The sequence below is a fragment of the Triticum dicoccoides genome, chromosome 3A (genome assembly GCF_002162155.2).
Source record: "Triticum dicoccoides isolate Atlit2015 ecotype Zavitan chromosome 3A, WEW_v2.0, whole genome shotgun sequence".
In the NCBI taxonomy this organism is placed as follows: domain Eukaryota; kingdom Viridiplantae; phylum Streptophyta; class Magnoliopsida; order Poales; family Poaceae; genus Triticum; species Triticum dicoccoides.
In genome coordinates, this window is record NC_041384.1 from 370,889,672 (window position 1) to 370,912,412 (window position 22,741).

Sequence of the window (22,741 nt, forward strand, 5' to 3'; positions counted from 1 at the left end):
CCCTTCCCCTGTAAATAGAGGGGCAAGGGGAGGGCTGCACACCACATCAAAGGCGCAGCCCCTCCCCTCCCCAACACCTCTCGTCCTCCATTAAGAGCTTGGCGAAGCCCTGCCGGAGTACTCCCGCTCCACCACCACCACGCCGTCGTGCTGTTGTTGGAGCTCTCTTCCTCAACCTCTCCCTCCTCCTTGCTGATCAAGACGTGGGAGACGTCTCCGCTCCATAGGTGTATTGAACGCGGAGGTGCCGTCCGTTCGGCGCTAGGATCATCGGTGATTTGGATCACGATGTGTATGACTCCATCAACCCCGTTCTCTTGGACGCTTCCGCTCGCGATCTACAAGGGTATGTAGATGTACTCATGTCCCTCTCGTTGCTAGATGACTCCATAGATTGATCTTGGTGATGCGTAGAAAATTTTAAATTTCTGCTACGATCCCTAACAGATCGAGCCTGGCCCGCCGGATCGCAAGGTGCGGGGGGATATGACAGTCAATCCCATCCCGCCGCTCACCAACAACCATCTCGCCATTGCTGAAACCAGCAGGTACATCCCCATCCAGCTCCGGGAGGATATGAGGAACCAGATCACTGGTCTACTGCATGAGGCGGAGTTGCCACCTATTGAGGTTTCAGACCATCCTTTGGGTATCGGTATGTTTGCTTTTGCGGATTCTTTCATCAGAGATACTGTAGTCAATACCACCTTTGAGCTTGATGATGAAGAAGTTGTGATCTCATTTGTCCGCCACAATGCTGCACTTAACATGCGTAGAACTTCTTATGGCCCACAAGTTTGGCTTATGTACATTAGCTTTCCTGAAGATTATCAAACTGATTTGTATCTGCAACGCTCAGTTGATGGATTTGGACGTTTGGTCACTTGGAATAATCGTCGCATGGATCATAGATTTGTTCTTATTAAAGTTCAGATCATTAATATGCGCCTGATCCCAAAGAGCATGGTCATGAGGTAGCTTGGCGGAGATAGGGATTGCTGGACCTACTCTGTTCATATCCTGAGAGGACAGGACTGGAACGCTCATATTCCAGATGTTCCGCCTGCTGATGAGGAGCCGCCACCTGAGAATGGTAATCCGCACCCCATGTTTGGAGATGGATTGAATGTCGAGCAGATATATCAACAGCAGCTTGCAAACTGGTTTGCGCAGAATGGCGCAGGAAATGCTCCAGCTCAGCACAATGGGCAGAATCATGATCACCAACCTGCACAATGGATGCCCTGGCCAGTCCCTCTAGCACCTCCGGCGCCCCCGGCCCTGGTTAACTATTAGGCCTGGCTCACCAATGAGGGTCTTCAGGTTCAGTTTGGTGTGGCTCAGGATGACAACTTATCTGACAGCTTGGCGACAGTCTAGGCTGATTCTGGCTCTCAACATAACAGCTCTGGGTCCTCTTCTCCTTTGTCTGAACCTGGTACCTTACAGCTTGTTCCACCTGGTGAGGTCGAGTCTACGCCCAGCCTGAGTACCTTGCTTGTCTTTGTTGATATCTCCAATGACAACCTATAGATTTCCCTCTCGTTGCATGGCAATGCGGTCTCTACTGTTGATTTGGCCACTCCTTTATACAGGAGCATTATTCTTCAAGGCCTCTCTTAGCCTATCAGGCAAGCTGTCAACAGTTATGGACCTTGGAGGAATGCCTACGGTTTTCACAGTGATGCTACCATGACTATCAATTACGCTCCTATGGCCGTGTCTGTGGATGATGCTAATCTTATTATTCAGACAACAACTAACACCACTGCAACACCATCCTTTGTGGTCATAACTGAGATTGGTGAGACTAACGGCTCTGAATCTATCCTGCCTTCGGGGGCTGATGTGGATACTGGGAGTTTTATAGATGATAGCTACAGTGATGGGATCGTCGAAGATGGAACGAACCTTACTGCAAATACCAACCTGCTGGCTGACTCACATGCTGCTGCTGGCATCTTAGTGGCCCTGCAAGATGACCATAACTTGGCTGATGTTGCACCTAGTCAGTCATCCCCGCCTAGCCAAGCTCATGTGCTCACTCATGGACGTCGAAATAAGCAACTGGTCCCCATCACAACGACTGAAGTCAGGCGCAGTTCTCGAATCGACAAATATAATGGGTTTAAGGCCTCTTAGATCTCTGACACCAAGGCAACTACTTCCAAAGTGCTCCCGCGAGTGACTCCTGCTGCTACTCCCTTACAGTTACGCACCTCTGCAGATCCAGCTCACGCAGACAATGTTCCACCTCCTACTCCACTCGCTGTCATGTAGGCAATTGGAACCCAACGTTGTGCGGTACCGGCGGAAGAATTGACTGAAGAAGCTCTTTTGGCGGCCTCCGTCGACAACATCTGCAGCAACACTGCTACTCGTCAAGATGAAGTGGGCATGGATGATGTTTCATCCTCTGCATAATTTGTTGCTTTAGCTTTTATGTCTCTTTTGCGTAGTTGGAATGTCCTTTGCTAGAACATTCGGGGTTTAAATTCGGATGTGAAACAATTAGCGCTCTCCAACGCTATTGCTACTAGTGGTTGTGCTATCGTCTGTTTGCAAGAAACTAAAATGCCTAGCATTGATCTTACTTTTATAAGTCATGTTGTCCAAGACACTTTGATAAATTTGCTTACAGCCCCTCTCCTGGTGCCTCGGGTGGTATTCTCACGATTTGGAACTCAGCTTTATTTACTGGCACGGTTGTATCTACCGAAGAATTTGCACTCACAATTAAATTTCAGTCCACTCAATCAGCACAGTACTGGACTTTAATCAATATTTATGGGCCTTGTTCGGGGGATGAACAAAATAATTACACTGATTGGCTCTATAATGTTCATATTCCTACTGATGAAGATTGGTTACTTCTTGGGGACTTCAATTACATTAGGGCTCCAGATAATAGAAATAAACCAGGAGGTGACATTAATGATATGGCAACTTTCAATGACATCATTCGTAAACAGAATCTTATTGAAATTCCCATCAAAGGGCGCTCCTACACTTGGAGCAATATGCAGAAGGAGCCGTTATTGGAACAACTTGACTGGTTTCTTACCTCCATCCATTGGACATCTGCCTACCCTAATACCCTGGTAAAACCACAAGGAAAACCAACATCTGACCATACACCTTGTGTTGCTACCATTGAAACCAAAATACCCAGGTCCAAACTGTTCTGCTTTGAAGCATATTGGGTTTTACACCCGGGTTTCATGGAAATCTTTCAAAAAGCATGGGCAAAGCCAGTAAAGTCCTCCAATGCAGCAACAACTCTATGCAGAAAATTTAAACACTTGCGGCATGAGCTCAAGATCTGGAGTAAGAATAGTTTTAAACTGTTCATTGCCATTGCAAACTCAAACAAGACACTTAAGGAACTTGATGATATTGAAGACTAAAGGAACCTCACCTTGCCGGAGACAAACTTCAGGACTATTATTAAGAAGCATCTTCTTCGACTTCTTGATTACCAACGACAGTATTGGAAGAAACGTTGCACCATTAGATGGCTCAAATTCGGTGAAGAAAACTCGAAGTTTTTCCAATCTCTTGCCACAGAAAGATTCAGAAAGAACAATGTTTCCTCACTGTTGGCACCTGATGGTACATGTGTTGAAGATCACAATGGCAAAGAATCTCTACTTTTTAACGCTTATAAGGAGAGACTAGGAACTGCTGCACCACCACAGATGAGGTTTGATCTTCCCACTCTCATTGAACCCACCCCTGGCCTTGATTCACTTACGGTGCCATTTACCCCTGAAGAAGTTGACGCAGTGATCAAAGACATGCCAACTGATCGTGCGCCCGGCCCGGATAGTTTTTGCAGTATTTTCCTCAAGACTTGTTGGCACATAATCAAACATGATATGTATGAGCCATGCAATCAGTTTTATGAAGGCACCCTCAACCTGGAAAGTATCAATGAAGGCCTCATTACCCTAATTCCAAAAATCAACTCGCCTTCAACAGTGTACGATTACCGTCCGATCACATTACTTAACTGTTGTCTTAAAATGATCACCAAGCTTCTCGCAAATCGTCTTCAGAAAATAGTGTTACAAGTGGTTCACCACAACCAATATGGCTTCATGAAGGGTCGCTCTATACAGGACTGTCTCGCTTGGGCATTCCAATATATACATCTTTGTCAAAAATCAAAGCGTGAGATCGTGCTGCTAAAGCTCGACTTTGCTAAGGCCTTCGACACCATTGAGCACACGGCCATGCTTGACATTATGAAGCACATGGGATTCAACGATCGTTGGCTTTCCTGGATTAGATGTCTGTTCTCCTCGGGAAAATCTTCCATATTACTCAATGGGGTACCAGGACATACATTTCACTGTAAGAAGGGGGTGCGCCAGGGCGACCCACTTTCACCACTCATTTTTGTCCTGGTTGCGGATCTACTTCAGGCGGCAATCAACAAAGCATTTCGGCAAGGCCTTCTCCATCTGCCTTTCCCGTGCCCCGGACAGACGGACTATCCAGTGATACAATACGCTGATGACACGATTGTTCTCCTCCCTGCTTATGCCATGCAAGCACAAACACTCAAGTCCATCATGAATGATTATGCAAGCTCCATTTGACTCACAATCAACTTTCACAAATCAACCTTGATCCCCATCAACACGAGCTTGGAGCAAAGTAAAGTCATCGTTGATATTTTTGGCTGCTCAATTGGGACAATGCCATTTACGTACTTGGGATTGCCGCTTGGTACCACTAAACCCACCATCCATGATCTCATGCCACTTGTCTGTCGTGTTGAAAGAAGTCTCACCTCCACAATGTCCATGATGTCTTATGGTGGGAAGTTATCTTTGCTCAACTACGGTCACCTCTCTACTTATCTATGCAATGTGCACTCTCAAGTTTACACCCAAGCTTATAGAGATGCTGGATTGAATCCGTAGAAGATGCCTTTGGAGGAAACAAACTGATGAGGGCGAACGTTCAAACTCTCTTGCCGCATGGAGCATGGTTTGCATGCCTAAGCAAAGTGGTGGTCTAGGTGTTCTGGACCTCAAGACACAGAATGAATCCCTGTTACTCAAGTTTCTCCACAAATTCTATAATAAGAAGGATATACCTTGGGTTCAACTCACTTGGGACACGCTCTATGATCAAAAAACACCACATGCTTCCAACTCTGAAGGATCGTTCTGGGGGCGTGACATACTTAAACTCACACCGATCTTCAGAGGGATCACCAAAGTTAATGTGGTTTGTGGCACGACTACTCTGTTCTGGAAAGACTTGTGGCTGGATGATTTACTGATCCATACATACCCAAGAGCTTTTTCCTTCGCCACCTGTGAAGACATCTCGGTTTGAAATTTCTTGACCTGCAACAGCCTACAAGAAACGTTCCACCTACCGCTATCACCCCAAGCTTTCGAAGAAATCAAGGCATTACAACTTCACACCACACACATGCAACCCATGTCCACTGTTCATGATGTCTGGCATTATCTTTGGGGAGACCCAGAATACACTTCCAAGCAGTTTTACAACTTTGTCTTCTGTGAGACTCGAGCGCACAAGGCTTTTACTTGGCTCTGGAAATCGAAGAATACCATGAAGATAAAAGTGTTCGGCTGGCTTTTGATGCATGATAGACTAAACACCCGTAATATGCTCAAGAGGAGACATTACAACGTGGGAGATGATGATCATGATTGTCCACTATGTGACTCACATGTTGAGGAAACCATTAATCACATGATCTTTGATTGCTCCTTTAGCGCTCAATGTTGGAACATCTTGTCTATTTCATGGACGTTGGACAACTGCCGACTCCACAAGATTGAAACTGCAAAACGGACATGGGATGGACCAATGTTCATGGAGGTATTTCTAGTTGTTGCATGGAGCATTTGGAAGGAGAGGAACAACAAGGTTTTCAGACGTATTGCACCGACTATCTCCTCATGGAAGAATAGATTTACTATTGATTTCTCTTTCCTCATCCATGGAGTGAGGGATAGCCACAAGGAGTTCATTATCTCCTTCCTTGATAATCTGTAATTTTCTTTTGGACTTATCCCTAGGTTCACCCTCTTGGAGCTTTAGCTTTGTAACATGCTTGTACAGTTGACACACTGATTCTTTAATTTATTCACACAGTAGGAGCCTCTCCTACTGTTTTCAAGGTTCAAAAAAAACTTCTGGCAGCCGCTGCATTGCCGCAGGCTGCCCAACCCACCAACATTGTGTTGGGAATGGTTGCATGGAAAACAAAAAATTCTACGCACATGCAATGATCTATCCATGAAGATGCCTACCTATGAGAGAGGAGAGCATCTTCGTGCCCTTGAAGATTGCTAAGCGAAAGAGATTATAACGCGGTTGATGTAGTTGTACACCTTCACGATCCGTCCCGATCAAGTACCAAACGTACGGCACCTCCGCAACTCGATGACGTCCTTGCCTTCTTGATCCAGCAAGAGGGGCGGAGTAGTAGATGAGTTCTGGCAGCACGACGGCATGGTGACGGTTGGTGATGCAGAGCAATCTCCGCAGGGCTTCGCCAAGCACTACAAAAACTAGACGGAGGATAAACTAGAGGGGACGGGGTTGCCGGCACACGGCTTGGTGAATCTTGATGTGTCTTGGGTGCTAGCCCTGCCCCTCCATTTATATGTTGAGTCTTGGGGTCGAAACTTGGAGTAAAAGCCTCCTCAAAGTCGGTTTTGCCCACAAGGAAGAGTCCTTCTCAGACTTCCAGGACCAAATGCCACAATCCTTGGCGTCTGGCCCAGACGTCATGGGCCTCGGCGTCTGGCCCAGGGCCAGACGCCAGGGTCTCCGGCGTTTGGCCCCCTGGCCTCCGCAAAACTCCTTTTGCACCGACCTAAATCCCCGTGGGCTTTACCCCTTGGCCGAACCATGTCATCCTATATATAAATATTTACCTCCGGAGCTCCTCGTCATGTCCATGATCTCATCCGGGACTCCGAACAACATTAGGTCACCAACATACATAGCTCATATAGTATTATATCGTCAATGAACGTTAAGCATGCGGACCCTACGGGTTCGAGAACTATGTAGACATGACCGACACACCTCTCTGGTCAATAACCAATAGCGGAACCTGGATGCCCATATTGGCTCCTACATATTCTATGAAAATCTTTATCGGTCGAACCTTATGACAACATACGTAATTCCCTTTATCTATCGGTATGTTACTTGCCCGAGATTCGATCGTCGGTATCTTCATACCTAGTTCAATCTCGTTACCGGCAAGTCTCTTTACTCGTTCCGTAATACATCACCTCGTGACTAACTCCTTAGTCGTTTGCTTGCAAGCTTATGATGTGTATTACCGAGAGGGCCCGGAGATATCTCTCCGATACTCGGAGTGACAAATCCTAATCTCGATCTATGCCAACCCAAAAAACACCTTCGGAGATACCTATAGAGCATCTTTATAATCACTCAGTTACGTTGTGATGTTTGATAGCACACAAGGCATTCCTCTGGTATCCAGGAGTTGCATAATCTCATAGTCAAAGGAATATGTATTTGACATGAAGAAAGCAATAGCAACAAAACTGAATGATCATTATGCTAAGATAACGGATGGGTCCTGTCCATCACATCATTCTCCTAATGATGTGATCCCATTATCAAATGACAACTCATGTCCATGGTTAGGAAACCTTGACCATCTTTGATCAACGAGCTAGTCAAGTAGAGGCTCACTTGGGACATGGTGTTTGTTTATGTATTCACACATGTATTTAGGTTTCTGATCAATACAATTCTAGCATGAATAATAAACCTTTATCATGAATAAGGAAATATAAAATAACAAATTTATTATTGCCTCTAGGGCATATTTCCTTCACACTGACCTTGCTTCGCTTCATCAACTTGCTCTGTCCGGCCGCGTCTCCACCATGACCGCAAGGTGTTCAACACGCTGCTCACAAGGTATCATGGATAGCGGGGATGAGTTTTTCTTTCACGACTTCATTTGTTCATTGGATGATTCGTCCTCACATGATGAAGAGCTTGTGGCGGTTGCATTGGTCATCCACGACCACATTAATAGAAGCGGCCTCGGTTCAGGGGATCAATCCCAGGCCATGTTCCGGCCTTGAACCGCAATAGGGAGAAAGGCCACACCCTTCTCTATGCCAACTACTTTGAGAATAGTGCACTCTTCAAATCACACAGATTTCGCCACCGCTTCCGTATGGGGAGGCATGTGTTCAATCGTATTCAGGAGGGAGTGGTAGCATATGACCCATACTTTGAGTGCAAAGAGGATGCCCTTGGCAAGCTTGGGTTCTCTTCTTACCGAAAATGCACTGCGGCTATCCGCATGCTTGCGTATGGAATTCGTGGTGATCTTGTGGATGAGTATGTTCGTATGAGTGAGTCCACATGTCTCCTCTCAATGTATAGTTTCTGCAAGGCCGTGGTGGCAGTGTTCGGCCGAGAGAGAGCAAACTGCCGCTGATACAGAGAGGTTATTGGCGATCAATGCTGAGAGGGGCTTTCCAGGTATGCTTGGAAGTATTGATTATATGCACTGGAAATGGAAGAACGGCTCATCTGCGTCTGGTGAACAGTAAATAAAAAATTGGGAAGCTTCCAGTTTGAAATGCCGCGGATGAGGTCTCTGGGAGGCGTGAGCTCCACCGCCGGCTGCTAGTCCGGCACCAGCGACCACCATCACCGCTGCTACCCGCGTGGGGGCGGCGTCCACTCGCCTACCGTGTGCCACTCCGGGCACGGTATCCACCTCCATTGGAGCTCCACCGTGCAGTTAGAGGTTCTTCCACGGCCATCGAGGCTTTCATCGGTCCACCACGCCGTGTCGCCGCTGCTCGTCTCAGGTTGGTCTCTTTCTTGGTGCGAGTCGAGTCACAACCCGTTGATGCATTCCTGCGGTTTAGCCCTTGATGCATTAAACCCCTTCCCTGCATGCCGCCGCCGCCTCCATTTCACCTTCTGCAGTAGGCTGTCTGGCTCTCCGGCTGCGTGGCTCCATGGCCACGGCCGGCTCTGGTCTCATAGATGGCTGTCGTTTTGAGAATGCTATGTTGGCCAAGTACGGGTGCGGTTCCGTTGTTGCCGTAGCTGGTCGTAGCCATCCTGCGGGCGTTCTCGTCCTCGTTCTCAACAACGGCATCCTGCTTTCCCCTAGGGCCTTCGCTTCCCTGCTGGTCAGCTGGTTCGGTGGCCTTGCCAACGGTTACCGTGTCAGACCTTGCCAGCCTGGCGTTTTCCTTTTTCAGGTAGCTCATGAGTGCATTGCTAAGGAGATCGTGCTCCGCGATCCCTGGAGATCCGATGTCATACGGGTCAGTATGTTGCTTTCCAGCTTATCCGCATCTGCATGTCCTGACGTGTTAAGTTTACCTCGCGCGTTGCAATCTGATGCACGTCGTAGTACATGGTTGGATAACTCTCTCAAGCCGTCGCTCCTTGGCCCTGGTCCGCACTCTCCTGTTCTGACCCCTGATAACGGCCACTCGATTGCCCCTCCGCATGCCCAGGTTTCCGGGGGTGCTGGTGTCGGTTTGCTTGTAGGGTGCATCGCCGCACCTGAGGGCAATCAAGTACCTGCTAGCTTTCCCCCCTTAAACGCTCTCGCTCTGCATGCGCCGCCACCTCCTGGCCAATCGCGGGCCGTTCTAAGCCCCATCAACATTGGGGCTGCTAGCAACGTTTGGCTGACCCCATCCCTGCCTCCTTATCTGTGCATGGATATGCCCCCTACAAGGATGCGTTGCTCTCTAACATAGATACGCGGCCCCCTTTTCCTGCCTCGCGTGCTGCGCCAAATCCACTTTTTAGATACGAGAAGCCTAAAGATTTGCATAAATGCTGCTTCCGTTGCCTTTCCTATAGTCACCGCCGACGGGATTGCCAGGAACCGGCTGTTTGCTGGCTGTGTCATTTGGTTGGTCACCTTTGCTTCCAATGCTCCTTGTGGTACGTGCGTCCTCCCTCCAAGTGCTGCCCCGTGGCCTTAAATACACCTGCCCGCTCGGGCCTCGCTCTATCACTCACCTCTGCCTCCCTCGCCTGTCTCAGTGTGCCCGCCCCTCCCTCCAGCTCCCTTCCCTCACTGTTCGCTGCCATGGAGACGGTTGTGCACGGCCGCCCCACCTCCCTAGACGTCCACTACCCCATGGTTGAGGACCCAAACTCGCTTGTCTGCCTCGTCAACATCACCCCCTAGACCTGCTTTCCTGCCATGGCTCAAGCGCGTCCTTTGTCACCACATGGGCATCACGGCTGTCTGGTTCGCTGGCAGTGCGGTGGGCACCATTTTTTGGTGTTCCAGCGGGAATCCGAGCAAGTAGCTACTATGAGGGCTAGCCCTATTTGCTTGGACAACCACTCGATCTGGATCCTTCCGCACAATGCGGGGGACAATGCCTTCTCCTTCTCCTGCCGCCATGTGGTGAGCCTTTCCTTAGAGAAGATGCTGCTGGAGCTGTGGAACGGGCCGGGAGTGGCGGCCAGCGTGGCCGGCTTCACCAATCTATTCAGGCTTGAGCACGCCTGCCTCCATGCCAGCGAGTTCTTGTGCATCTTCATGCTCGTCAAAGTCGAAGCGCTGCACCACATCCCACACCGCCTCACTTTCCACCGCATCGACGACAATGGCATCTACGCCGATGTCATCATCAATGAGATTTGGGACGTTGCCCGCTTGCTTGGTGCTCCCACTGCTCCCCACATCCGGCCGGCCAGGTCGGGAGGAGGGTGCCAGCGGGTCTCGCCATCTTACGATGCCGCGGCATGGCCATGCTCATCTGCGCTCCTCTCTGGATTTTGTGGAAGGAGGGAAGGGCATGGCGGACCGGGCGTTTCGGGCTTTCCTTCACCCGCACATGGCATCTGCGGGTGACAGCCTTGCCATGCTCAAGCTCGCCATCAAGCCCAAGCTCATCAAGCACGCCACCTTCGTCATCCCAACCATGGCGCAGCTCGAGCATGAGGATGAGGTGCGCCTTTGCCTTCATTCCTCGCTGCTGGCGGCTGATGTGCGCACTCCGCGCGCCATGGTCTCCTTCGACACTGAAGAGCTGCACTTCTCCTTCACGCTCGAGCTCAACAACCGTCGGGTGGTCCGCGGCTCCATTCCGGTGCGGCCAGTGGTGGTGGATGATGGTTATTTTCCCTGCTTCAACTACCTCTCTGAGTAGTTGGCGCAGGAAAGTTGCAGGTCGCTTCTTTTCAAATTCCTGCCTAAACTTTTCGATGGCAGCTTGTGTTCCCGCACGCTACCTCTGCTCCCTTCTGTGGAGTGCAAATATCCACCTAAGCCCAATGTGCCTTTCGGCCTGCTGCCTACGATTGGCCCACTGCTCTCCTCCAGGGACGAGCTCTTTCTCCCAGTCACAGCCCACTTCCCTGCCCAAGCCCATCTGAAAGCCCACCAGATCCTCACCAGAAGGCCCATTTGCTCTCAGCCTACCAACTGCATCCCACGACCGGAGCCTGGCATCCTTCCCTGTGGGCAAATCTCCCCAGTGGCAGTGACCGACCTCAAGCACGGTGCATGTGCCGCCCTCCCTCCACATGTCGCCACGGTCTTTTGCAGCTGTCGTGACCCACCGCTCGCGCCCCTGCCGGTGACCTTTGCGCCTCTCCACCCACTCTGTAGCTGCTTGCCGCCCCTCGGGCCGCTATCCCACCCGGCTGCGCTGCGACTAGGGGATTCCCGATTTGAATCTGATGCTGGCCACCCTGGCGGAGTCGGGAGGAGAGCATGGGGGCTCGATCCTGTGGAGCGCGATCTGGCTGACCCAGCCTTGCTACGATCTGCTCAGCAGGAGGATGCCCCAACCCCTCGCCGCAGTCCGCGCGTAGGACGGCGTCTGTATGGGCTCTGTCGAGCGTGCATCCAAGCGGAAGGCAGCGGCGTCTGACTCTGGTTCTGCCTCGGGTAGTGGCGCCGCCCGCTGCTCCAGTTCTTCTGTTGCACGCCGCAAGAAGGCGAAGGCAATGTGTGGGCTCCTAGAGCTGCCGCTGGCGGCGACTCCGGCACCGCTAACTAGGAGAAAGCTGAAGCAGATCGCTGAGCAATGCGATCTCAATGCAACTGCCATCTTCGACCAGGTCGAGGCCTGAGCTGCATCTTCTGAGGCGGCGGCCTCCTCTGCTACCTCCAACTCCTCTGCATCGTCAGTGCATGTCCTCAACAATCCCTATGAGTAGTTTTGCTGCTGCTGCAAGTCGCCTTTGGGCATGTCCTTTTAGATGTCTCTCTAGCTTGTGTAAGATGTTGCTAAGCAGCTATGTCAGTCAGTCAGTTATTTCTTTGCATTTAGTCCACTGCTTTGTACCGGGTTATGCCAGTTTCAGTGTTCTAGAGTTTGTTTCGAGTCTGTATCGTGTCTGTACCCAGACCTATCAATCACCTTCTATGTCAAGCCTGCTATGCTTTATGATAATCATGCATGTGTGTCTTTCTTTCTCCTACATGGGTTGTGCTCTCGTCTTTCCCCCATAAAGATTCTAAACTGGAATGTGTGCGGTCTTGGTGACGATGACAAGTGTTTGTTGGTTCGTGATTCTATAACCTCTTGTTGCCCCAGTGTTGTCTGTCTGCAGGAAACGAAGCTATCAACTCTCCCCCTCTTCAAGTTGCGGTCCTTTCTGCCTGCAACTTTCAGAGAATATGCTTTCACATCATCAGATGGAACTGCTGGGGGTATCTTGGTCGCTTGGGACACTAATTGTTTTCATGGGCAAGCTGTTGCAACACATCAATACCATGTGACTGTCAAGCTGTCTTCTACATCTTCAGCTACCTCTTTTCTGCTTACAATTGTTTATGCACCGTGTGCGCACAATGAGAGGGCTCGGTTTTTTGAGGCTGTTACCAGCATTGCAGCAGAGGCAGACACTCCGTGGATTGTTTTGGGCGATTTCAATATGTATCACTTCGCGCATGAAAAATCATGTGGCCACATCAACTGGAACCTCATGGAGATGTTCAATGCTTGTATTAGGGAGCAAGGGCTTGACAACGTTCAGGTCGACAATAGGATGTTCACCTGGTCCAACCAGAGATCTTCCCCCACCCTGGTTAAGTTGGATCACGTGTTGGTTAATGCGGCCTGGGGTTTGTGTTTTCTGCAGACTTCTGCTTCTGCTGTGCCTGCCACTACCTCAGACCACACCCCCATCCTGGTCCAGTTCCAAGATGATGCGATCAAGAGTCGCTTGTTCAGAATGGAAAACCATTGGCTTCATATGGAGGAGACCAAGAACATCATACATAACTGCTGGTCTAGGGGCTGTCGAGCTCTCCCTTCTTCTGCATCGCTCATTAACTTCAAAATGAGACGGGTCCGGGCTGCTCTGCGGCAATGGTGTAGGCGTCGACCTAACCTTAAGATTCTCATCGATAACAACAAGCATGGCGTCAGCTTCTTTAATGTGGTTGAGAAAAGACGATCTTTGTGAGTGATGGAAGTAGTTCTCAGGGAGTTTGCCACTGCCAAGGCCGAGCAGCTGATCTTGTGGCAGACTGCTATGTGGAGACGTAGAGCCAAGCTAAGATGGTGTGTGTCCAGCGATGAAAATTGCAAGTTCTTCCATGTGGCGGCCAATTGCCAGGCAAGTCGTAACAAAGTTAAAGTTCTTGTTGATAATGGTGTGCAATATTACCAAACTTGCCACGAACTTAACCTGGCAGCTGCATACTTCGCCAATATCTTAGGACAGCCTGCTCCATCTTTGCCAATAGTGCAACTCTCTGCTTTGTACAACCCTGTGGATCTGTCTGAGCTGGTAGATGCTTTCTCATGGGTTGAGCTAGTTCGGGCTATTGATATGTCGCCAAATAATAGAAGCCCGGGGCCGGATGGGTTCACAAATGAGTTCTACAAAGTCTTCAAGCACTTGATCAAGGATGATTTGCTCAAGTTCTTTGGGGATTTCTATGCAAATCAGGTTGCTCTGGATGGCATCAACATTGCTTATATCACTTTGCTGCCCAAGATTGACACACCTATGGAGTTGAGGGATTTCAGGTAAATTTCTTTGGTGCATAGTGCTCCTAAGCTAGTGTCCAAGGTTCTGACATGTAGATTGCAACGGCATATCCCGAACTTAGTGCACCCCTTACAGTCTGGGTTCTTGAGAGGGCGCTCCATTGTGGAAAACTTTGCTTTGGCTGCTGAGATGATACAGGCCGCACACAAAAGGAGTTTACCTGTGATTGCCTTGAAGCTGGACTTTCGTAAAGCTTTTGATTTTGTTAGTTGGGATTGCCTCACTCAGGTTTTAGAAAGCCAGGGGCTTCCCCTCGCGGTGGACACAGTGGATACATGCACTCCTCTCCACTGGACGCTCCAGGGTGCTCATTAATGGAGAACCAGGCGATCCCATTTTGGCAAAGAGAGGGTTTCGGCAGGGCGACTCCTTGTCATCATATCTTTTCATCCTTGTTATCGGTGTGCTTCAACGTTTATGCTGCTGGCACTTTCAGAATGGTATCTTGGTGCACCCCCTTGGCTCAAATGGTTTTTTCCCAGTACTGCAGTACGCGAATGACACTCTGATTATTTTCCGGGGCGAGGTGGAGCAAGCTAGAGCTATCAAGAGCATCCTCACTGCTTTCTCTGAGTTCTCGGGGCTGACTATTAATTTCCAAAAAAGCACCTTGGTGCCTATTTGTGTGCAGCAGGAGGTGGTCATGGAAATCGCCCGCATGCTTGGTTGTCTGGTCTCCTCTTTTCCGTGTAAATATTTGGGGCTACCCCTCTCCTTACACAAGATCAAGCATGGTATGTTGCTTCCGGTCATTCATAAGGTTGATCGTCGCCTCTCTGGTTGGTTGGCCACGTTCCTCTCTTGGGGTGGCAGGCTAACTCTTATAAATTCTGTCCTGGCTGGCATACCAAGCTACTTCATGACTTGTTTTCCATGGCCCAAGGAGACCCTCGGTAAACTGGATGCTCTTCTCAGGGCCTTCTTCTGGCAGGGCAAGAATAAAACTAAAGGAGGTCACTGCCTCATGGCTTGGGATATGGTTACCCTGCCTCGTGCTAATGGTGGTTTGGGAGTAAGAGATCTAGAGGCTCACAATCAGGCTATGCTCTGTAAGTTTGTGGCCAAAATCCTTCAATCCTCTGATATCCCTTGTTTCAGTTGGTTTGCTTCCCAATATTGCAAGGATTCTTTGCCTCTCAAGGGACACCACAAGGATACTGCTATGTGGAAGGGTTTCAAGAGTTGCATCCCTATGGTCCTATCTTCCTCGCGTTGTTCTGTTGATAGTGGCAGGCATGTTTCCTTCTGACATGATCGATGGCTGGTTGTTGGTAGCTTGAGGCAAGTCTGCCCCGTTCTGTTCTCCTTCGCTCGCAATCAGGATTGCTCTGTTCAATCTCAGTTTATAGATGGGAGATGGCGCGTGCAGTTACACCCCAACCTCTCACAGACAACCACCCAAGAGTTGGATCTGCTTAATCAGCTTGTTGTTAATGTCAATCCAGATAGTACTCGCATGGATGCACGGGTCCCCGCGCTTGGAGGAAACATTTTAAGCACGCGCTACTTCTACTAATTGCTTACCTTCCGGGGAATTCTTTGGAGTCCTGCGCCCTGGATTTGGGACTCCATTATTCCTATCAAGTACAGAATCTTCTTGTGGCTGGCTTTCTGGGGACGCTTAAACACTAAGGCTAACATGGTCCGAAAAGGTTGGTCGGCAGTTGCTCCGACTGCCGGTTGCGACGTTTGTTTGGCTATGGAGACGGCTGACCATCTCATTCTTCGTTGTCGCCCTGTTAATGCCCTCTGGAATAGGCTCTCGCTGGCACCGTTGGCATGTGAGTCACCCAACATTCAGCACTTTGTTTCTCAGGCGACGAACCATCTTCCTTTCAAGGCCAAATGGGATGTTGCTTTTGCGGCCTGTGCCATCACACCTTGGCAGGCTAGAAATGATCGGGTTTTCAATGCTAAATGTTGGTCAGAGTCATATGTCAGGTTTCATACTGCTAATCTGATTCGTTTATGGACCAACAGAGCCACCAAGCAACGGGACAAGGATGATCTACAGACATGGATCACACTGCTTAATGGCTAGGCTCTGACTCTTCTTTTTTCTGCTCTTTCTTCCTTTTCTTCTCTTCTTCCTTCCTGGCTGCTTGTGGCCTTACACCTGGGTGCACTTCACAAGCCATGTAACTGAACTTCGTCTGGCTTATGCCTCTTTTGAAATATAAGGCCGGCCACGAGCCACCGTCTTTTTTTCAAAAAAAAAAATAGAAGAACTGTCAATTTGCTTGGCAGAGGCAGTACAAGGGGCACGTGAAAGGTGCTACTGTCATACTTGAAACGGTGGCTTCACAAGATCTGTGGATATGATATTCTTTCTTCGGCATGGCCGGTTCTCATAATGATAGCAGTGTTCTTCAGCGTTCTCCAATGAGTGGATTGTAAAGACTATTTGATGTTGTTTTTATTTTGATTGGATTGTAAGACTATTTTGGATGTGAAACTATTTGCTATGTTTGATTTAAACTATTTAAAACCATGCTTCATGTATGCTGATTAATTTTGAACGGATGAAATGCGACCGCGTGTTGGACGCATGGCCACCGCATCCACAAATACGGGCTCGAACGCGCGTGTTGGACGCACTGCCGCCTCATCCATAAATACGGGCCAACACGGGCTCATTGCCATCCCATAACAGACGAAACGAACGTCCATTTGGAGCCGTGGGTTGGAGTTGGCAGTGGGTTGGAGTTGGCATTAGATCCGGGTGTAGATGCACTGAGGACGCAACAGTGATAAGAGGCGAGTAGCACACGATGGGCGCAGTGCTAACAAAGAGGTGGTCCTGACTCCTGTGTGAGAAGGGCAGGTCCATCGGATTTGTTGTCCAAGTCTGAATTTAGGCTTGCATCCGACTGACTGATAACTCGCGGGCGCTTGAATGAGCTTTAGCCGGATTTGCAGGCCTAACGTTAGTGGTAGGGCACCCACCAACCATTCCTTTGGTTCGTCGTCTACCGGACCAGCTAACCATGAGTGGGCAGCGCCAGTTTAGCGCAATCGCAATGTCTAATGCACAGGTTAAACCTAAGCCATAAGAGAGCGAAATCTACTCGTAACAGGTCCACATTCTGATGCACCAGCCAGAGAAAGCCTTGTCAGATAATTAAGCTAAAGATACTGGAAGCTGCCTCCAATCCAACTCTTATTTTTATTCTTGTCACGGATCAGCGATCCACATGCATTTCTGTATCCCTTATGTTCAAAAGATAGGGCAGTTCAAGTCTATATCACAAAAGTCGTTTCTCTAGAATTCCAGCATTCGGCCCCTCAGGATGGCCTCCGCCTTTCTGACTTCCTTCACTGGTCCAATGATGAACACCTACATTAAGCAGGCATGAACAAGAGGATTATTAAAGCTGAGAAAATCAAGGATATCATGTTTTGACTTAAAACTTTAGCCTTATTGACAGAGGAGAATCGAAGACTATTTTATGTTTCTGCGGGTACTTAAAACCACTTTCTCACCAGGTGTTGGATTGCATATCCATACTACTGGAAATGACTTGCATATATATAGTATGATAACACGACAGATAAGTTGTATGCATACACATCAAGCCCTAGCACCCTACTGCAATCACCTCAGCAAGAAGCTAGATATATCTGTCCGTGATCAGCTCAAGATAAGTACGACTAGATTGTTCTAGGCCGTGGAGAATATAAATGATGAAACAATAAGGGCAAACCAGAACAGCCATATTTTGCACGATAACTATAAATTGTTTACAACTAAATTTGTGGAGGACCATGCATGTGTGTGAAGCCCAAATGTCTTCTGATATTACAAACAGCTAGAAATGGATTAGCAACATGATGTGCCAAGCTTAATGCTTGAGAACAATAATTTCCCAGTAAATAAACCTTGTTGCTAAGTCAACAAACCCCATGACTACAAACTGCAGTAGTGGCTATCAATCAATCTAATCAAGGCAGGAAGATGCATCGACACAGTAGAGCAGTTTTGGTACTACAAGCCATGTTGCTACAAAACTATAGCTATTGCTGTTAACCAATTCAAACATGGACTGGATAAATTCAGTGGACCACAACTGCACAGTAATAAATATGTCAGCTATGGCAAACCTACCCTATCTGGAGGTCCCTTTGCACCACCGATATGGATTTCAACACTGCAAATAGGAGTGAAAGCAAACCAGGGAAGACCAAATTAAATTTTGCAGCATAAATATCATGCGATATCTGAAGAATCAAGCTTAAGATGATTACTTGCAAGATTCTTTCACAGCCATTATTGATGATCCTTTTCTGCCAATAACACGACCCATTTTTCCAGGAGGCACATCTAAGAGCGAAAGGATATCCACTTCAGGAACACAAGCTTCAGCTTCAATGTCATCTGTCAACAATGTTTAATCAATTTTGTTCTATAAGTTGAATATATCAAAACTTCATAAATAACATGAATCAAGGAATGCAAAGCAAATACATCCATTGTCATTCCATATTAGTAATTAGTATATGACGATCTGCACCTACAAGGCTACAGTGCTGAACCATAAAGCAAACCCCAATCTTTAGGTTACAAATTTATGATTTATATCTGAAGAACCAAAAGTAAAACTGATTTGTCCATACAGTAACTTTTCTTGATTTGAACGGGAAGGGAGTAAACACACTGACCAGGGACAGTTGGAAGAGGCGGCCAATCTGCCTGCTGGTTGTCATTTATGCAAAAGCACCTACAGTATAGCTCACTTCGTACTGCCAGACGCCATGAAGATACTTTGCTTAACTTCTCCATCATTTTCTCATGTATATTGAGAAGGAAGCGCACATCATCTGTCGCTGCTCGAATCATCATTTCAGACAAGGGCCTATTTTTCCAGAAATTTGGGTCCTAAAAATCCATCAAATTACAATAAATTGTTAGTTTCAAGAAAATATAGCAGCACAATGGAAAATCGTGTGCCAGGCCATTATCTAGGAAGTCCACAAGACTTCAGGCCTGGAGAAAATAATATTCTAAATAGGAGTTCTATAATTTTCTTCACAATGCTAACCTGCCTTAGAAGGGTACGGACTTCTTCCTTTTCAGGATATGGCATTCCTACATAAAGAAGTACAACAGTATCACACCACACAATCAATCAAATGCAAAAGAAATTGAGGTTCAATCTTTCATAGATTTAGTAAACATCGGCATGGTGTTTAGAGCAGAAAAACTATTTGGCATGATGTTTTACAGAAGCAACACACTGTTAGCAAGAGTAACGAAACCACAATACATTACTTCCATATTTACTGGATTTGATACAGAGCACCACGAATCTTGTATACCAAGCAATGTACGCAAACCCATTATGTGAGCTGGGTTCCAGGTTCCCGGCAATTTGGAGGAAAATGCAGCCTACTGAGAACCCAAACACCTTAAGTTACAGTCAAGTCAGATGAACACCTTAAGTTAACTAGTTAAGGCAAGTCAGATGATCCACGAACCCAAACACCTCAGAGTTTGAGACAATAAGATAGCCAGGTGTCTGTAAGCATCAAGTGTGGATTATGAAGAGCTCAACCAAGATGCAACACCACTACTAAATTGAAACAAGGGTATAAAAAACAATTTTACACCCAATTTACAGCACCTCAAGCACTAGTCCTACTAATAATAACATACATTCTTAACCACGGTACTCAAGGCAGATAATCATGGGATCACAAGCACAATCTACTCGAGTTATTCCAGGTTCTCAACATGTGTACAAACCATTTTGTACAACACAGAAGTGGCCAATTGAAGAAGGCATGCATTAGACAAAAAATTGTGTCAAAGCATTAGTTTTAATCACAGGCAAATGAACATATGCAACTTCATCATATTGTTAGACTGCGACATATGATGAGACATGATGTCCACCCAGCAATAAAGATTATAGACTACCTAACAACCATAACATGTTGAGCTTACAGTAAAATGAACACAAAAAAGAACTTGGATTGCATAACATATACGTCAAGGTTAAAGCACTAGCTGCAGCGCAAGGTCTGTTAAATTGTATTAAAAAGCGACCCCATCTTTCTTAAGGACAAGATTTACGATATGAATTGGACTCCACCAAGATAAATATAGCGTGGCAATACATTAGAAGATATGCTAAATGTTTGATGTTAATATGTGTAGATTAAATTAAAGCACTTGGAAGACAGCACAAGCGAATTACCAATAAGAGGATTAGCAGAACCTATATAAGTTATGCCCAATTAGAAGAAAAAGGACAATAAAATATGAACAAGTGTCATATGTTATGAGAAAACAAAGCAAGGCTAAAACCATGTACACATAGGTTCTCTCCCAATCATGTAAAACTCAACAATTCAATTCAGTGAAGTGTAGAAAGTACCACAATAACGAGGATCGGCAAGAAGGCTCACGAAGGATATGTAAACATCATATGCTCTCTTTTTACCTTCCTGCTCTTCAATCAGGGAATAGGCTATCTGCAAATGAAAGTGATGATCGGAAGCTCCCTTTACAAATAAAATTATCTTACATGTAGCTGCTATAATAATTAACATATAGTATATCTCTGGGAAGGTAGAGGATCATGTAATGCTTTCAACCCTGTACAGGGTTACTGGTCCAAAGCTTATGATAATGGTTAAATTTGAAAGAAATTAACTGAGAAAGCAGCAGACACGGATTCATTCATATATTAGAAGGAAATTATGAGTGTTTTGCTTACAAAGTTATGCCACTATATCATAGTACATATGTACGGTGATTACCTGTGTATCCATCACATTATGTAATTTAATGCCAAACTGGAAATACAATGCCTGCAGCAGAATAAATTGTAAGTTTACCACTAGTCAGATACACAATTTTTGCAACACTTATTTCAATACACCAAAAGAATATCACATCTCACAGTTAGGCACCTCACTGTCCCTTTTACAGTCATGGATAACTTTGGTGACATGATTGGACTCAAGTGCTGGTTTGCAAGCTTCAACTAGTTCTTTTCCACCCTCAATAGCATCGACCAAGTAAACAGCATCAGGAAATGCAATCTGAAAAATCAAACGAACCAACAAAAAACAGTCAGCCTTAACATCATTACAACAATGGTGACCGATCAGGCCAATGTTTTTTATCTATATCAGCAGAAATAGATGCATGTGCAACCAGTTCCAATAAAATAAGAGGGGTTAGGTACACTAAGTCTAGGTTCATCAAAAGGACTTGCGTGGGTAGATCATGGCACTATAAGGTAATGAAGCAGCATTTCAAGTAAGACCATTGTAATGTGGGGTCAAGTGAGGGCATAATAATTGTCCGATGTAGGACAAGGTTGTCTCATGACAGTTTATGATAGCCACAATTCATCCATGATGAAACAAAAGATTGCAGGAGTATAAAAATATTCCATGCCACGTGGGATTCAGTTCAGCTCACCTGCATGATACAGAGAGCACCATGGCGGCAAAGGTCAACACCTTCACAGTCAAATCCAATCACCAATTTCTTGGCAGCAGAGGGCTCAAGAAACTCGACTGGGAGTTGACTAGGTTTAGTGACAACATGAAAGGGCAGGGATGGCAATTCCGCGTTATTCCCTGCAAAAGAACACATCGAATTACAAGTAGAAACAAAATAGTTCCAGTTCATAGGTGCTTGCACACAAGCAAACACAATAAGTTCTGAATTTCTAACCAAGGTAACATAGTATTGGTTTAGCTAGATGCAGCCTAGTTTCCTCACCAATCAGGAAAAGAAACATTTTAAAACCACTGTGTTCAGCACAATCGCCTTAGTTCAGTATCTCATATACAAGAATATTGTTGGAATAAAAGCAAGGTCTAGCCTGATAGATCAATACAGGTATTGAACTCTAAAGGACAACTAGCGCACGAACCAAAGCAGAATCAAACAGAAAAGAAAAAACCACCGACCATGAATCCTTCCACATGCTACTATTGCCCAACTCTTTATTGAAACCATTGATCAATAGAGGCAAAATCCAGGCCTGCAAATCAACCTACAGGGAACGGAAGCTGCACGAGTAGCAGCTACAAGTCCCAACATTACCTGCCCTAAAACCCTAGCTAGGACTAAATCATGACGCGAAAACACGAACTAAAAGGGCGGGGTAAAGCAGAGATATAGCAAAGCGTAGCGATTAAACGTGAACTCCAAGAAACCCTAAGTTCGGGCGACGCGCACGCACACGCACCGAGCGGAAGCAGCGCTACGCTCAGAGAGAGAGAGAGAGAGAGAGAGAGAGAGAGAGAGAGAGAGAGAGAGAGAGAACCTGCGGGGTCCTCGCCGTCGGCGGAGTTGGGGGGATGGGAGGCCATCCCTCGCCCCTCCCGATCGCTGACCGGGAGAGACAGGACGCGGACGCACCGGCAACGGAAGAGGGAATGAAGAAAGGGGACGGGGAATCGTCTGGCCCGGCGGCGTCAAGACTATACTAGTACTACTGGTAACTGCCCGTTGCTCCGTCCGACTGTTTCAGTACTATGCAGGTTGGACTCTTTTTCTGGGCCTGAAGCCCTCAGCCAAATCTTGCCAAATGGGCTGGCCCGGCCTGTGTTATACGGGCCAGGCACGGCACGGCCCACCCAGGCATGCTATTTTTTTTAGGGTTAGGCATGCTTCCCAGGGAGCTCCTAGTCAGCACCTTTGGTGCCAACTGGGGGTTCCAGC

General features: G+C 47.2%; 1 protein-coding gene across 1 annotated transcript; it reads right to left on the reverse strand.

The window, feature by feature from the left end:
- Positions 1-17,173: 17,173 nt before the first annotated feature.
- Positions 17,174-22,500, reverse strand: LOC119268221 (egalitarian protein homolog). Its single transcript, XM_037549798.1, has 10 exons — positions 22,344-22,500; positions 21,488-21,648; positions 20,971-21,102; positions 20,818-20,868; positions 20,433-20,529; positions 19,095-19,141; positions 18,715-18,931; positions 18,301-18,430; positions 18,161-18,203; positions 17,174-17,392 (listed from the first exon to the last, which is right to left on the reverse strand). The coding sequence occupies exons 1-10, from the start codon at positions 22,387-22,389 to the stop codon at positions 17,318-17,320; spliced, it is 999 nt and encodes a 332-aa protein (XP_037405695.1). The 5' UTR covers positions 22,390-22,500; the 3' UTR covers positions 17,174-17,317.
- Positions 22,501-22,741: the final 241 nt, after the last annotated feature.

What these genes read in the sequence shown, in the direction of transcription:
- LOC119268221 (XM_037549798.1), bottom strand. Translation starts at nt 22,389, where the DNA reads ATGGCCTCCCATCCCCCCAACTCCGCCGACGGCGAGGACCCCGCAG. An exon ending in CGACGGCGAGGACCCCGCAG is followed by an intron (nt 21,649 to 22,343) that starts GTTCTCTCTCTC and finishes GTTCTTTTGCAG; the next exon opens with GGAATAACGCGGAATTGCCA. An exon ending in GCTGTGAAAGAATCTTGCAA is followed by an intron (nt 18,204 to 18,300) that starts GTAATCATCTTA and finishes TCCTATTTGCAG; the next exon opens with TGTTGAAATCCATATCGGTG.